General features: G+C 44.3%; 1 protein-coding gene across 5 annotated transcripts in view; it reads left to right on the forward strand.

Annotated features, from left to right (window-relative positions):
* SLC22A18 (solute carrier family 22 member 18) overlaps positions 1-17,969 on the forward strand; it is a 60,321-nt gene that overhangs the window by 24,603 nt on the left and 17,749 nt on the right. For all 5 annotated transcript variants that reach the window (XM_040067436.1, XM_040067438.1, XM_040067433.2 and 2 more), the window contains 3 exons: positions 11,708-11,823; positions 12,302-12,412; positions 17,522-17,622. In XM_040067436.1, coding sequence (XP_039923370.1) covers positions 11,708-11,823; positions 12,302-12,412; positions 17,522-17,622 — 328 coding nt within the window. The remainder of the gene's footprint in view (positions 1-11,707; positions 11,824-12,301; positions 12,413-17,521; positions 17,623-17,969) is intronic.

Here is a 17,969-nt window from a genome sequence, read left to right on the forward strand (position 1 = left end):
TTGCCCTGCTGAAAATAAAATTGATGTGAAAATGTAATTTTTTCACTGTGCACTGAAAAAAGCCAACAATCTCAAGGTAAATAAATGGACCTTCTTGGTGCACTGAAAGCAGCAAGGCTCCAGGACACCACAAACACCAGTCTAAAACCATCGGCACTGCTGGCCACTAAATAACATTTCCCCTTGCTGCCTTCATAGGATATAAAATACAGGTGTTCCCTAGGATGTCCTGCCAAAGAAGTGTGTGGACTCTGGCTCTTGCACCACCAGATGGCTTGAAATGTAAATCTCGCAGCCACAGCAAACCCCAAGCATGCAGCGGGCCAGCACTTCACCCCACACAGCTACAGCAATGGATAATCAGAGGTTTCCAAACTCCTCTGCAGACAGCTGGCATCTCACACCTTGCTTACCCCTCCTTATTTCCAACTTCTAATTTGCAATTAAATGCAACTGAAAATACAGTAAACACCCTGCTCACAGTTTTCCATACAAGTCTGTCTGGTAGCTTGCTGCTGCTGCCATTTGGTGGTGAGCGGAGCAGGCCTGTGCCATAAGCAAGTGGCTGCGTGGAGAGCTGCCCAGGAGGCTGCCTAAGATGTGGTTCCCACTGAGTGCTCCCACAAATACCAGTTCAGCATAATGCAGCTGATAATAACTGGCATCCCTGTAGGTGGTCTCTGCAGTGGGGCCAAGATGAAACGTGGTGTGAAGAAAGAACCGAGTGCTTTCTCTCCCTAAGGGGAGTTCCTCCAACCAAGAGCAGAGGCGTGTGAGGCAGAGCCCGAGATGCAGCTGCTGCTGCAGCTCTGCAGTTAAAGGATGTTCTTGTTCAGGCCTTTGGCAATGCTGGAATCTACCAAAATGAATAGAAGACCTGGCAGTTACGTTTGACTGGTATGCAGTGCATTCATTTTGCTTTCATACATTGCTCCAAAATGTACAAGTAACTTTAGTTTATATTGAATGTGCTTTTTAACGCAAATAATTTTCTACCATACTAAACAAAGAAGTTGAGAATACCTCACTCAGTGAGAAGTTTCTTAGCCATTCCTTGGCTCGTGTTTCTCCCACCAAGTGTGTAGAGGAGAAAGCTACTCCAATTTGCAAATTCAAAGCACAGAGCAACCTCCTTTTTGAATATATTTAACATGCAGAAACCATTGTCATTATGGATGAGGGAAACAAAGTACTTAATTGGAGGAGTTCAGTAAATACAGCAATAGTGAGACCACTCCTGTTTAGGGCATAGGAAGCCTGCCCAAACAAGCAAACTCTGCACCTTCAATTAATGGTTTCGCCCATTATTGAAATGGAGTGACTCACTCATCTCATGCAGATGCCTCCTTCTGGGGTCAAACTCTTCATGAAATCAAATCAGCTACCCCACAGCCCTCAGGATCTGTCTTTGCTGGAGAAAGGATTGGTTTCGAGGAGCTTGTTGTGCAACCAGGGAGGTTACAGTGGGATGCTGGAAAGTCTCCCACCTGACCCTTGAAATACCTTATTTGTGACTTTTGGGTATTAGCGTTTCAACACTGCTTCCCATACAAAATTAGTCCTAATGTGTCCTATTTCATTAAGAGGTTTTGCTAGACAAAAGATGCTGGAACCCTTGATGAAACATGGCAAGGTTTTTCACACCTTGAGGAAAGAGGTGTTGGCTGCCACTACTCCTTCCAAGGCAAGATCAGTCTGTGCCATATCTCTGGTAGGATGCTGCATTTACGCTTACTTACCTCAAGGTAAAGAATTAACTTGTTTTGTCAGGGATTACATAGCTTTAAAATGTCATTCACATGAGCACAGTCAAGATGTACAAGATGAATTTTAAGTGTCAGACTTGGCTAGCCAACTTCTCTATTTATTTACCTCAAAGCCTGTGGGTGTGGGGTGTGGAGGGAGTCCTTGCTGTTGTGTCACTCTCAGGGATTACTACAATAGCATTATCAGATCCCTGCTTGCAAAAGGGCCTGACAGAGGGAGAAGCTAGGGTCCTTTGGTGGGCTGATGCTGGGACACTTCCAAGCCTGGCAAAATAGGTTGTTACCTGCAGCATCAGACTATCTGCCCACAGTCCTGTTGTCTACTTGCCAGAGTGTCGAGGGGGCACAATCTTTGCAGAAAGCCAGAGCATCTGATATCTGTGTCTGCTTTTGGAAGGTGGGAGAGGTCCTCTTGGAAATAGCAGTCACTGCCAAAATCCTTAGTGCCAGCAAAAAAGGCAGTGGCTTGCCAGAACTCTCTTCATGCTTTCTTTGCCAGCCAAATCCTATCCCTTTCCCCCACAGGAACTACCCGGACCCCACCCCTCATCCTTGGGCAGCAAAATTCAGCTGTGCCCACACACTGCTTTGAGCCAGCTGTGAGTAAGTGAGTGAGTGCATCATGATGGGCGAGAGGTAGCAACTGCAACCGATGCCAAGCTTGCAGATCTTCCAAAGCCACAGCTGTGAGTCGAGACTTGATGTGCTGGGAGTGCAGCTCAGGTTACTACAGCAAATCCTCAACGGTTTCCTGCCGGGCTGAGTCTTTTGGAGTCTGAAGCATTGTAACCTCATAAAAGCTGGAAAAAGCTTGAACTCATTCAAAGATTATTTCACACCACCTACAGCACTCTATGAAGTCAGACATGCTGTAACATATAATTAACGATGTGTTTGGTGGTGAGTCACTGAGTAGTCTAGCAAGCTCACCTTCACCTTCAACTGTGTGTGGGAGTCCTTACCCAGCAACACACCCAAACTGAGCATTTTAATAATTTACCACATTCTGAGCTTGGAAGAGTAGTTTGTTGCTTAATTAAGTAATTAAAAAAAAAAAAAAAAACCAAAACTTAAAGGCTTTGCTACCTGTTAGGGAACAAAGCTCCAACACGAAGGAGAAGGTGGGGGAGAACCCCAAAAATCTCTTTGTAATACTACTTTCTATTACTTTCTTTGGAGTATCCAAGAAAAAGGCTAAGAGATAGGAGATTGCATCTTTGTGTTATATTAAACAGTCACTTGATAAAGTACGTGAATGTTTATTGGACTGAAATGTGGCATTATCCTTTCCCAACTGCATGTCCTCTCAAACACAAAGTGAGAGTTGTGCTTATTCTTATTTATTCTCTGGAATGTTTTAGGGTTGCAGGGAAAAAAAAAAAAAAAAAAAAAAAAAAGGCAGCATTCTCCAGGGAATGAGCAAAGAAGCAAAGATGTGCCTGTCTGGCTTGTGACATGGTGGTGGGAGAGACAGTTTAGATTCCCAGTGTAGAGAAGGAAATTGCACTTGCGTCTCAGTGTGATCTAGTTTCCTCATCCTTTCTCTGAAAAAAACAATCATAGTAAGAATCCTAGTGCGGAACAAGAGTTGGACAAACTTGCATAATATTTCTCTGATTACTTTTCCAGCCTGCAACTATTTTCAGCTCAGGGGATTTCCTGACATGAATGAGTGAATATGATTTGTGATGCTTTAGTAACCTTCAGTGCATCATTCTTCTAAATGCTTATCTAATCTCTCCTTGTACCTGTCCAAACCTTTTGCTTCTAGAACAACAGTAGCAACAAACTCCCCTGACCATCAACATGTTGCAAGAAGATTTAGGCCTTTCTCTTTCTTTTGAACCAGCCTCTGACAGCTTTGTTTGGTGCTTCCCAGTTTTTGTGGTGGAAATGACCACGTCAGGCACTTTCTAACTGCTTGCTCCACAAATAGGCAGTTCAGAAAGTGTAATTTCATGTGTGAATTTAAGGTTTGTTTAGCCTGCAAGCATCTAATCTAACTTTAAATCTAATCTGTGTTGACTTTCAGGTGTTGTGTTATTTCCCAATCCCTCAGCCCTGTGAGGGCTGTATGCAATTCTCCGCTGGCTGTTCTTTTCTCCAGTACTCTTTTAGTTGTGTATTCTCAGGAAGTTTTCTCACTTCACTGCTGTGATAGATTGATTACAGAAGGTTGAAGAGCACATGTCCCAGCCTCACCAGTGGGGAGCCTCTGATGTGAGCACTGACCACCAACACCTACTTTCTGATGCTTATCTCGACCTGTCCCAGCTCATCCAATATTAGTTAGCACTGCTGGGATCAAAGCCAGGTGTTGCAAGCCCCCATTCAGGGAGTGCAGCTCATACCTGGTCCTTGTTTAGACTTTTCCATTTCTAGGCACACAGGGTGATGCTGTATAGAAGTGTGAAGCACGCAATGCCTAAAATAACTAAAATCTTTTGTGGAATGCAGCTTATTCCCCCATTTGGTATAAATTCCCGTAGCTGTGCAGGTGTTCAGTGAACCGAGACGCCAGTGGGACTGTCCGTGCCGTGCAAGAGGGAAAAGCAATAATCACACATAGAAGTGACGTTTTGAATTGGGAAAATTCAGCATTTGGAAATAGGGTTTTTTACCAGAAAAGAGCACACGAGACTAGCTGATTCTCGAAATTAGCGGCAGATTATGGGCAGAGCATGCAGATCCGCCCACATCTCATTGAAGCGTAACTGATATCCCTCTTCCGGCAATTAGCCGAGTTCCGCGGGAGAGCGCTGCTCTGGATGGGGCAGCGCAAGCCCGGCGTGGCCAGGCTGCTCCAGCTGCCCGGGAATTAGCATCCTGCCGCAAGGATCTCCTTCGCGCCCCGGCGGCGGGATCTGCCGTGCCTGAGCAGGGACTCGGGCAGGGGCTGGCTCCTTCCAGCTGCTTTTCAATGCTAGGATTTTCTCTGCAGCAGGCGCTCGGTAGGGATAGATCACTTTCATGCTGCAGAGCCCCGATGGACAGCCAGCCTTATCCATTCATACAAAACACTCTCTTCCTAGGGAGCTCTGCCAGAGGAGGATTTTCCCTACAGAAGAAGCCCAACTCTTTATTCAGTGCCCTGCACTGCCTCTGTGTTTTTTTCTTCAAGGCTGAGTATCAAGACCCACCCGCAACCCTCCTTGTGCCGCGTCAGTGACACACACAGGAGTGAGCGTCCTTTAGGGGAAGTTAACCCACAGGTGTCTCCAATGGCTGGTGATGGCCGTGCAGTCCTGCCTGGTGTCCCCAGCACACAGCGGCTCTGATGTACCCCTGTGGTTCCATCCTGGCTCTTTGCCTTGCTAATGCACCACTGCCAATCTTCAGCATCCCTCCCTCACACAGTTCTGATGGAAACAGGTCATGGAGGCTGCCCATACCCCTCTTCATATTATTTTTTTTTTCCTTCTGCACCACACAAATTTTCCAGATGTGGCTGCCACTAGAAACAAGCAGTTGAATGAGCACTTGTCTGCGGGTGACTCATTCCCAGCCTGTGAGGGGCTCTCTGGAGGGTGTGAATGTGAAGTTTCACTCCCTCCTTGGACAGCCTGCAATGATGTCAAGCTCACCATAGTGAAAAAAAAAGCCTCCTGCTCTGCTCAAAGCAGCAGCAACCAGCCTCTGCTCCTCCTCATCTAAAGCATATGTGGCAAAAAGGACAACCTGAAAATGTTTCCAGTTGTATCAGGACAGGGAACTTCCCCCTTTTCCTGCTGATGCATGGGAGGGGGTGGCTATCCACTCAAAGTTTTGTGTTCTGTGTCAAGAGACGGGGAACACACTTCTGCATGTCTCTGTGTAATGTTTTTTCCATGAGGACAGGAGTAAGAACTGCAGAAAGGAAGACTTGGGGGTGTTTTGTTTTCCTCTCAAAGGCACAGATAATGTGATGGGTGGTCCTCCTCCAGTAGTGCTGCCTTGAAGTCTGCTGAGCATTGGGTTCTCTGAGTTTATGTGTGTTTTTGTGCTGTTTCTTGCCCTGGGCTGTGGAAGCCGGTCTATCTCTGTACATTGGCATGAACGTACTAGGAAATGTGGGAAAAGTCTGTAGACCCGATAAGTCTTTTTTTTGGTTGAGGCTTCTGTGGGTTTGTTTTTTTAAGAAGGCTTGGTGAAATTTTGTACTTGGGTTTTTGGGGGTTTTTGTTAGTTGGTTTTTGGTGTTTTGGTTTGTTTTGGGTTTTTTTGTTTTGTTTTGTTTTTTAAGGCAGAATCTCAACAATATAGACCAGACCACAAAGGGTCAGAGAAGAAATGCATTCAGCAAGGCAGTATAAGAGAGTTCCTTGAACAAAACCATCACTAATTTACAATAAGTTATGCAGTAACTTATGTGTCACTAAGTTATCAGGAATGCAGTGGTCACTGTTCACTTTTTTACAGACCTAAAGCTGGTTACCAGAGCCCATGGTCTGGCGTCATGATTTCAACTGAACTTTCTTTTTTTCACCTCAACTTTTTGCTTTGCTTTTCTTTTTAACGCACCAGCTTTTTTTTCACCCGTATCTGCCCCTCTTAGGGTATGAGGGGATAGTGTGGCCAGACTGGAATCAAAGAAATATTTTGAGAGACCTCTCAGAGCTGTTTAAGGAATGTGGGCTGGCTATGAATGCCGGCTTTATGCAGCACAGTTTTGAAGTAGGAGTGAGTCACTAAAAAACAATCTGTGCTGTCTCCGGGTTCAACTTTGACTTTACGAAGAGGAAGAGAAAGAAAACAAACACAATCCCATTCACTGCCGAAATACACATTGATCCTTTAATCCTTGGGGAGTCATTGGGAGCCGCTTCCTCCTTGAAAGAATTGCTGTATTGACACAACGTTTAATTCTGCAATTACACGCGTGCGTTCTTCTCCTGGGCCTTGCAGAGCCGGGCTCTGTGGCTGGAATGCTAATGAGAAAGCCACTGATACCATCTCGTGGCACACTAAGCCTGAATGCAGCCTCCCTCCCGGCTGGCAGCAACCCCTAGGTACCTGCCTCCATGGTCTGTCCCAGGCTTTTCAGGCAGGAAATCAAAATGGGAATTGCAGCTGAGCAAGGACTGGAATTTGGGCTGGAGCCCAAAACTGTGGCCCCTGTTGGTTTGCTATAGCTGCCCTTGCTGGAAACAAGAGGTTCCGGTGCCCAATCCCTGCTTGGCACTGCCTGGGGGCTGTGGCTGGCAGGTACCAGCAGGGATTCTGCTCAGGCTCCCTGCCTATGAACTGAAAATATGCCTGGAAATATGCCAGGCAAATGCCTGGCCAGTGGCCTTTGTCCTGCTCCTGTTCCACTGCCTGATGCCTGCAAGCTGCACATGCCTTTGCGGGATTGAGTTTTCCATGGAAGTTTTGCTGAAAGCATTGCTTCAAAGCTCCTGGGAAATGCTGTGCAAATGTATTTGTACATATGGATGTTCCTATATACACCCACATGTACTTGTCTGGCCAGGTCCTGCTTTCCAAGAGCTGTATTTGTTCTAAAGTTGGCCAGGTTTTTTGGATACTTCACGTGACGGTGACAGGAGCTGCAGAGCCCCTGTGAGCCCTTGCTGTGTTACTGTTTTTTCTTAATTCAGAAACTGAACTCTGATTGCATTCATTTAGCTCATACTAATTGACCCTGATGGGAGCAGGTTGTGAAGGAACATGGACTCATTTTGCTGCTCTTGGGAGGTGTGGTGAAGGTTGGGATTTACCTGCCAGTAAATACAGGAGCTGGTTAAGTGTTACATGGGAAGAAATGCAACCCTCCTCAAGATGGCTTTGGATCCTAGGATGTTTTTGGGGTCAATCTCTTTACTACTACATTACTATTAATGGTTTCATCATCAATTCTGCTTTCCCACCAGCATTAAGGATGGAGTTTCCAGACAGGTAATCCTAGCTGCCACCCACTTGTCCCTTTTCCATGGCCACAGGCTACAAAGCGAGCCTTGCACTGGGCCACACCATGGGTCCTGTAGCAAGTGGCCATCCCACTTTTTGAAACCCTTTAAAATTCTTTAAAAGGATGCTTTAAATGCATCCACCACATTTTACCTCTTGGCTTCAGGAAAGTGAAAAGGAGAGGGTTTTGTCGGTTTGTTAAGCAGTGCTTGGCTGATACTATGGGCTCCTAGCCTCCAGGTCCCTCTGCTCATGTTCTCTTCCTATTTCTCTGAAAGTTTTAAGTTGGGACAAGCTGCAGCTAGTCATGTTGGCAAAATCTAGTCCTCCTTGACCCTAGTTCCTCCTAGTCCTAGATTCAAGTGTTTGCTCCCTGCAGCCAAAATCTTTGCATCCTCCTGAAAGCAGGAGCTTGGGGTACATCAGTGCCATGCAGGATAGGAAAATGCCCTTTATTCCTCTGCTTCATGGCAAGACTGAAAAAACAAAAAGAATAGTGAGGTGTGGTCTTAGCTGACACCTGAAAGGGGCTTTGCTAGCAGAAGTCCCCAGGGAAGACCAGGGAGACTGCTCACAAAAGTCAGGAAGGGCTCTCTCTACAGATTAAAAAGCAGAGGAATCATAAATAACATACTGAAGTACACAGATAAAGTTACCCAAGCTATTTTGACCATAAAGCCCAGGACAGTAAAGGCCCTTAATCTCTCATTAATCAACAAGAAGCTGGAAGAGGCCATAGAATGAGCTCAGCTGCCAAAGCTGCTGTGCCCTTTTGCTCCATTTAATTTAATTGTATTAGTCCTGCCCGCAGCCTTTGTTCTTCTGCCCCGCCAGGAAATCTGCTGCTGGGTTTGGCAGGGCTCACTCTGGTTCCACATGGCTGGTTTGTGGACAGCCAGGAGGGATGAGAGGGAGAGCAGGAAGGGGAAGAGGATGGGAAAAGGTCCCACGGGAGCAACCTCCTTGATGTACTTCATTTATCTTAATAGTGCCACTGCATCCCTTCCTGGTGAGGCTTCCTCCTGGTAAGCCAAACACACAAAACTGAATGCAAAAGGACTCTGGCTGATATCAGCAGGGACAGGAGTTCCTGTTTAAATTTTAAAATAAAAAAATCAGACGAGTGACCACGAGCCAGCTCTTGTTCAGCAGGTGATACCAACCCAGCAAAGCATTCCTACAACCGTCTCCCTCGGTTCTACTTCATCTCTCTTAAATGAGCCAACAAACAAATGCAAAAGGTGGTTTCCAGGACACAGAGGAGTTATGTCAAATTTCAGCATTTGCCCCTGCTGAAGGATGAGATAGCAGAGCAGCTAACTGGAGGTGCACCTTCCTCATCTTTCCATCAAAGAATGACAATGCTTAATGTGTGCAAAAAGATAGAGCACTTACAGAAAGATGTGCTTAGGAAAAGGGATTTTCAGATGACTTTGAATGCTTCAGGGTTTTCTGGGAAACACAGTTTTGAGCACCATATTTTACTGGATTTCTCTGATTTCAGCAACCAGCCATATAGAATTCCACTAGTTTCTGACATCAAGCCCAAGTTTTCCCAAATATGCAAATTGTCAAGGTTCTCCTCTCCGTTTGACAGCAGTGAATTAACAGTCCTAAGCTTGTAGTGAAGTAAGCACAGGGCATTGCTTACATTATTTGCTTCCCCTTTTACAGAGGGATCCTTCTGTCTTTGCTTACTGTTATTCTTCCTGGATGTGAAGAGTAAAACATATTTACATTGGTATATGGGATTCCGGACAACCTCAGGAAAAAGTAGGGCTGGAAAGGAAGTTTTTCTGGCTGATAAAAAAAAATTTTGAAATGTGTTTTTTACATATCAGAATGAAAGCTTGAAATATAAAAACTCCGGTGGGGGGGGGGGGGGGGGGGGGGGGGGGAGTGGGGGGGACAGGACAAAACTAAACAAACAAACAAACAAAACCAAAAAAAAAAAAACCAACACACCACTCCACACACATTTAGCCAGTTGCAGCTACTTATTTTGGTTATTCTATCCTTTTTATTTTCTTAGTAAATTTACTTTATGTTGCAATGCAAGGTAGAAATTCTGGATATCTTGGATAAAAATTTTTGTCCACAAATTTGATTTCAGTGGTTTGGGAACTGTTTGGCATATAATTCTAATTTAGAAAGTGGCAATCTGCTGCAAAGTAATGATCCAGTAAATGACTAATTTTGTGGTCTGAGTTAATTAGTGAAGCAGCTTGGCAGGTAGAAGGCAGCAGGTCTAAATTACAGTGCTAAGTCCTTTTGCAGAAAGATATTATCTGGTTTTGTTGTTTTAATAATAATTAATGATAATTAAAATATTCAGCTGGGGTTTTTGCTGTTACTATTAGCAGGAATATGTGTGTGTGTGTGTGTGTATATATATGTATGTATGTATTTATATTTGCTCTTTGATGCTTTTCTTGCTTGTTTGCATCTCAGTCCTTGAGTGTCTTGCTCTGTGACTTAAATAATATTCCAGAAATTATTCAGACTGTGCCTTTGTCTAGCATGGAGGAAACTTGAGGCTTTTACAATTAGTGCTGCTGGTTATTCCATGAAAAACATACACCACAGTCTGACAAGGAAATGAGCAGTAAAAAGCCAGGCAATAAGCAGTCTCTCATCAGCAAGCTCACAGGGAGCATTCAGCTGGGGGCTTGCAGCTCACTTTTAAATCTTATTTATGGCAGCACAGGTTGCTGGGAATGCAGGGATGGCACACTCACCTCCGAGTCTGCATGGATCTGCAAAACTTCAGAGTTTTCTCTGGTGAAATCCAGGCATTACTTTACTGAAGTTCAAAATGCTTAAATCTTGATGCCTCCAAGGCATCATGGTGGTCCCTTCATCTTCTGCCCTACGTGACACCAGCCTTTGGTGTTTCTGCTGGGCATTCCCACCCCAAACCTGCTTCCTGTGGTTGGTTTTAAGCACATATTTTAGGAAACCCTACAACTAACTGGATTCTCATGATGGGGGAGACTATTAATGAGCTGGATGAGTGGATAATTGCTCCCACTGTTAAAACAAGCTTCTCTCTTTGTTTTCAGCTTCATTTCTCTCCGTTTCAGCTTTCCAGCCCTGGACTTTGCTCTACTGTGTTTGTCAAAATCAAAGCCCTTTAGAGTGTGGAATCTTCCCACATACCCTTAAAGACTAAGAGGAGCTATTTCCTAATCTTCTCTTTTAAGAGGACAGTGATAACTGAGGACTAATTACTGGCTCTATTGACTTTTTCATGTTTGGGTTTTTTTAGATAAATTGCAATTGTTCTTTTTTATCATTGTATGACTGTAGTTAATAATTGCTGTTCACCGTTCCTACATCCAAGGATGTGGTCCTACTTCTGTTAAAGAATCAAAGTTTGGGGCTCTGAGGAATAGTTGAAGTTAGTTAGGTAGTTGATAGTTGATATCGGTTTGGTTTTGGACACCTTTGCAGAAAAGTAAGTGCATCAAGCAAAATGCTGTTTAACTTCTCTGACGGTTTTGTGATCATGTTTTTTGGTTTTTATTTTTAATGCCTCCTTTTCAAATGGTATCATCCCTCTGGTGGGTTTAGTTCTGCTTTTAGGCCGTGTTATACCATTCTTAGTCATCTTGAATGCTTTCCTTAACTTCATCTTATTTCACTGAGAAATTTCAAGGAGTGAGATTATACTTAGATGAATGAAACTGGGAATTAAACTGGGATTAGATGGATTCTAGTAAGCAGATGCTGTGCTTTCTGTGGGAAGATTTGTAAGCTTCATTAAACCAAGAAGAGCTCTTTTCCCCTGACACTTGGAGATTTAAAAGCATTGTATTATACCCTATTATTAATAAAATGATAAACTATCTTGATAGCAATAGCCATCTTTTGGTGAAATTTCAAACTGTGGTCATATCCAAACCCTCCATGAAAGGATGTTCTTTTAATGCTTTTTCTACTGTGACTTCAAGAGGAATTGTTCCTCATCCAAATGCCCAAGCCTTTGCAGGATGGAGGTATAAATATCTTGTTTAAGGTATTTATCCAGTTGCCTCTATTTTTTCTGCTTGCAGAATTTATGTTCCTACATATGTTGGGCTGGTGGGAAGTTTCATCAACACCCTGATAGCAATGGTTTGCATCCCTTCACAGACTAAACCAGAGTCAGACCACCACGTGACAGAGCACAGTGAGTATTTTGTGTTTCTGATAAATAGTACATGAAGAGAGGCAGGGGATTAACATGCTGCAAGAACTGCTGAAGGACCCTGGAGCTGCATTGAAGGGCAAAAATGTCCCAGCCTTGAGGTGCTGCCATTTCAATGTCTAAGCTGTGCTTAGGGAAGAGTATTATTCCAAACATATTGATCACTGTGCCATGTAGAATTGCAGTCTTCCAGCGCAGACTTGTGTCTCAGAAAAGGTGATTGTGGACCCCTTGCTGGGGGTTAGTTTGGTCTGGCAGGGGAGAAAGGGAAACTGCTGTCTCAGAGGGTTCCTCTGCATGTGGACCTGGCTCCAGCTCCCAACCTCCTGCAACTGGCACAAAGCTGGTGCAGCAGAGATGTGGGTTTTGAGTGGTGAACTTGAGCAGGCTCCCAGAGTTCCCTGCTTTCTACCCTTAACTTGTATAAACAGAGTATTAACCCATACCTCATCTTCTGCAGGCACATCACAGACTGGCAGCTTGTTTAGCATCAGAGAAATCCTGCGCCTGATGAAGTTTCCAGGAGTAATGGAAGTTTTCATAGTCAAGGTCTTTGCTGGACTTCCCATAGGTAAATCTCACCCATTACCCATGATTGCTGATGTACTTAAAATAGGATGACATACACCATAGGCCAGGCTTATCTCAAGTTACTGAAAGCATGTTGCCTTTGATCACAGAGCAGTGAGGATTCACCTCCTAATGAGATGTTGGATGCTTTCAGGTAGTCTCAGCTACCCATGGTTCAAAATCCTGGAACTCGATGTCAAACACACTGCTTTTTCACAGGCTGCATCTGGGAGTTTTGGCAAAGCAATTAATCTCTCCATCCCCCTCACTGCAAATGTTTTTTTTTTGTCTTGTGTCATTTCTCTTTGGGCTGTAAGCTCTTCAGAACAAAGAAAATTGTTTGTCCTCTGCCAGATAAACTGAGATCCTTCTTGATTTTACTTAGTGATTTTTAGTATGTGTACCATAACCTATTTCCCAACAATTAAAAATTATTGATGCATGAGAGGCTCAGGCTGCACACAGGGGACCCACATCATGTTTCTTCCCTTGCACACTGATAGGGATGGTTGTTCTTCTCTTCCTTATATATTCTGCTGGGGTTTTTGTGTCATGGTAGGAACTCGCTGATACCTCAAACCTTTCCCAAATTCATATGTTTCCCTGCTTCCTCCAAGTCAGTTTCTGTCCTGGCATGGTTCATATCTCCCTGTTTGCCTGACTATGTATCCCTGGCCACAATTTAATAATCTGCAGTTTTGCCTATCCTCTAACTTTTTTCCCCACACACCTGTCTAGAGACAAGCTACATGTCATCCTCATCAGTGTGAAAACGGGGAGATGCTCTCTGCCCTTCCACACAAAAAGCCTTCACGGCTCTTTTCCCAGTCAACCCAAAAAGTGCAGTTTCTCTTGATTATAATTTCAAAAACTAAGTTTTGTGCACATCGTAACATGTGTGTGTCATGCACCTGAACAAACTAAGGGATCTTAAGAGGGGACTTAAGGCACCCTAACTTTTATACTTTGCATCTTTTTCCAATTAATTTTTGTCTGGAGAAGCCATTGAAAATTAAAGAACGTGAAACATGATTTACAAATTAAATGCTAATTTGTAAACTGTAAATTCAGTTTACAAATGAAAGTAAAATTTGCTGTGGAGTGTGGCAGAATTGGAAGGGGATGGCTTTCCTGGGCTTGGTCAGGCTCATCTGTTATTCCTTGCTATATCTCTGGGGGAACAAGTCCAACTGGAGTTGTAGAATAACATGCAGGGAAGTAAAAGATTTCTGATTTTTTTTCCTTGTTGTGTGTGGCTGGCACTGGCTGAGATCAGTAATGCCAGTTTGTCCTACCCTTGCCACTGGAGACAGGATACAGCCTCAAACCACCGCTGGCTTGACCTAACAGTGCAATCTTTTTGGTTCTTAAGACGATTAACTTCTAAAATTGTGCTCCAAAAAGTGTATCAAATTACTGCATTTCACAGAATGAGACAGATGTGTTAAGAGGGGAGCCGATTCTGGCTCATTTCTCATCTTAAAGTAGCATTCATTTCTCTGTTAAAAATGCCTGAGAATGCATCCATATGAGTTCTGCACATAGATTTTCTGTGTGTTCTCTTTTGTCCAGGCAAAATGCACTTTGCTTTAGACATTCCTGCGGAAATGCAAATTCCTGCCTGTTACAGAATCCATTCTTCTTTCCCCGTGCAAAGCAAAAATCCTCACTGAACCGAAATAAATGACTCCTGCTCAAAACTGGAGGGAATTTCTAGGCAAAGAGGATGGACATCCTAGTAAAGCTGAGATTTAAGGCAGACTGTCACTGAATACCTGGGAGTATTTCTGTAAGGGTAGGAGCAGGTTCACTTGAGGCATTTCTGCTGTAGCACTCACACTACAGCAAGGAGTGATTAAATTCCCAGTGATTTCTCTTTGCAGGTCTCTCTTCACTTCAGGTCACTGACCAAACTGATGGCAGCTGAAAGGGGATCTGACCATTGCTAATTCTCTGCAGCTCACAGCTGGAGGCTAAGCTCTCCTCATGAGCTCATTTACCTTTCATCTCCAGGCTGCAACCGTATAATTAATTAGATTGCCCAAATTACAGACTGTTCTCTATTTACTTTGCAAACAAGCTTGTGATATACAGCAAAGAAAATCTTTTTCTTCCTTATGGATCTCATTGTTGTCTAAAATTAGCTTGTTTGAGACTGAAAGAACCTCCCTGGGAGGGCTGCAGGGCTGGGAACCTCTTCCCTGTGTTGTATAAAAGCAGAGATGTGGGCTCTATGCCTCTTGCAGGACAGGAGCTGCCAGGGATTGGACTGGCAGCAGACAGCTCCAGCACAGCCAAGTTACCTTCTCAGCTGACCTGGGAAAAGAGAGCCTCACTGCACTGGTGGTAGATAAGAGACAGAAAGAAAAACAAGAGGATAAAAATATCAAACGTAACTCTCATTGACAAGAAATCACCAGGGCCTTGAAAATACTGACAAATGGCCGCTTGTATGAATCTTTGGCTGCCTAATCCCTTTTGAAAATCTGTTTTCAGCATGATTGCTTTAGCACCTGCATCCTGTTTTTTAAAAGATTTTCTTTCACGTGTGGAACAGAGTTTTGCAGTGAGCCTTAATGCTCTGCATCCCATCTCGTTTCCAGTCCAGCATAGGAAGGCTGCGATGAGCTCCCAGAGGCTGTGCTTGCTTTCTGCTTTCAGACATGTCACGTCTTGTTTGTTTGTTTGTTTGTTTAATAGGGTTTGCACTTTTGATTTTCCTTGGTGCTTTTTGTCATCGTTTCTGCCTCTTGATCATTTCCCTGCTTTCTTCTGCATAACCTTTGTTACTCACACCACTGGTGCCATGTTTTCTAAGGAGTTCACCCTTTTCATAGACATCCTCAAAAAAGGCAAGGTTTCTGAGGGTATTTTATGCCATTTTCCATTTTTTTTCATGTTGAGCCTGTCAATGTGGACTGAGGCTTATCATTATTTATGTGGCTGCACTCAGCTGACCTGCAGCCTACCCAGCTGGGAACCTGCTGAGATCTTTGCTGTTCCAATCAGCATAACATCTTTTTTAGTTCAATCTGGGGCTCACCTTGTGAGTTTCATCAAAAAATGTGTGATTACATGTGGGAGAGACCACCTTAGTTGCTGAAAGAAGAGGGGCAAGGGGGTCTCCCTCCTCCAGGTAGCTTTAAGGGACCATGCTGATACCCATCTGAAAACAAGACCTTTGCATCTCCAGGGGAACCATGCAATGTATAATTCTAATTAAAGAGCACAGCCTATTCCTCTGCTCCAAAAGAAAGCGGCTTGTTTGGAGAAGAAAGATCCAAATCTTTCTTAACTTGATGAGGGACTTCAAAGGGGAGAGGAGCTGTAGAAGCTGGAGGGAAGCACCAGGAAGAAACATCAGGCGTGTAGGAAGGCCGAGCCCCTCCTAGGTGGTACCTCCAGTGGGGTGCAGAATGAAGGGTGAGCACCTGCTTCAATCTAATGTTCCTACAACTGAAACCAAGTGCGGTTTTTCTTTCATTTCATCACGTGAGCCTTTTGTAAACATGTGCAACCCTGTTGCCTGATTTGGGAGTTGTGAGTAAATACCGGTATTTCCATGTTACCTTAAGCTGCCTGGAGCTGAGAGTAATTTCAAAGAAACTGAATAACAATGGAGTGCTCTCTGTGGAGGGGTGTGGTGAAGCCATAAGATCTTCATGAGCCCCAGCTCCCAGGTACCTTCTCCACATAGCTGGAGAGTAGAAGAGCAGGACACCCTTCCTGCCCCGCCCCATCCCTCTCTCCCACCACCATGGAGCCAGCTGGGGTGCAGCTACTCCTGTTAAGAGGGAGGATGCATCTCTGGTGGGGTTGATGAAGGCTTTGTGGCAGGTCCTGCGATGGGAGGGCGGTGCTCCCTCCAGGCAAAGGCTTAGGGTGCCTGGAAGGAGGTCCTCATTGCTGCAGGTGCTGCACTGGTAGCTCTGGGGTTGTGCTGCTACATGAGGTGGAGTTGCTCTTGTTCGTTAAGGAGCGAGTCCTCCACAGTGTTTTAACCAGCAATCTGGAACGCTCTCTTCATCCTTCCAGGAAAAGCTGGCAAATCTTCCCCACGCCATGTCACTTTGCCAGACCACCAGCTGTCTTCTCAGTCCTCACACATTGCCTCCTGGATTCTGGTTTTTTTCAGGAAGGAGAGGAACACAGCTCCTTTTTTACCCAGTCTTTTAACTCAGAGGATCTTACAAGGAAAGGCAAGACTGCTAAAAGTCATCTGGTCTCTTTTGTCCCAGAAGGATCCGTGATCTATGACAGGCTCATCATGGGGTTCCTCACATGCAGAGAGCCCCAATTTCCTACTGTCTCACGCCATCTCAGGTGCACAAGACACTAGGGGAAGCAGCAGACTCTTACCCCACACCACACTTGAAGTGCAGTGTTTTGACATAATACTTTTAATTTGATGGCGCTCTCTGTAGGATGGGAGCATGTGCAAGCACGCCTGTATTTGTGTACGCTTGGCAGTGGGGGAAACATACACTGTTGTATTTTCATTTGAGATTGAGTGGACATTCTCTGTTACACTTCCCAGAAGTTGCCTCCATTGAAAAGCAGACCTGATCTGTGCTCTTTCTGTCCAGGCTTTCCAGACTGCTTGTGTTGACATCACTATCAGTCCACACAAGAGATTCTTCACGTGCCCCAGACATTGTTGCTGAGGAGTGCAGTGAAACCACTGCATTTTGGCTGATGTCACTGGGCTGTTCCCCACAGTGAATATCTGAAGTCAGGCAAAGGGGGTGAGGAATCCAATCAGATTATTTTTATGGTTACAGTCTTGTCTGAACAAATGTTTTCTTGCTGTCTTAATGGTTAGCCTGGCTTCAGCGATACAAATATTTACTAGTTTATAATTAACAGCTGAAACTACAGCCTACATAGTCACATTATTTAAAGATGAAAGTAAGGGGGATAAAAAAGGTTAACATTTAAAGATCAAATTACTACAATGACTTTGAATAGGATTCTGCTCATGTTTATACCCAGTGCTGGCAAACCCAGGAAGAGCTACTGAGTTGGGCTGGTGGTGACTGGGAGCAGGATTTGGGCTATTACATGCAGTGCAAATGTATTGATGCAGTCTTTGCATTAACCCTCCCTCTAGGTTTGTTCATGATTATGTTTTCCATCATCTCTATGGATTTCTTTGGCTTGGAAGCAGTGGAGTCTGGATATCTGATGTCATATTTTGGTATCCTTCAAATGGTAAGTGAAGTGCAAGTCCCCCTCTCAGACAGATTAGCTTGCCACACTGCTACCTAATTCACTACCTTCTGGGCACATGCCATTCCAAATCCAGGTGCATTATTGACATGCAAATCCTAGCTCTGCCATACAGCATTTAGCTTCAGAAAAGAGAAGTGACTCCAAATTTATTCTGTTCCTTGGAATGGAAAGAAATTTGAGCAAGGAGTGTCCTGAAAGCTTTCTTCCCCTTGTCCCTCTTTGTGGATCTTTAAGCTGTAGAGCTAAAATTTCCTTGGACTGATATGTCCTGAGTTTTGTAACAAAACTTACATTGAAGCTAAAGTGCCTCAGCTGAGGTATTTACT

This window comes from Hirundo rustica, chromosome 6, assembly GCF_015227805.2.
Source record: "Hirundo rustica isolate bHirRus1 chromosome 6, bHirRus1.pri.v3, whole genome shotgun sequence".
Classification (NCBI taxonomy): domain Eukaryota; kingdom Metazoa; phylum Chordata; class Aves; order Passeriformes; family Hirundinidae; genus Hirundo; species Hirundo rustica.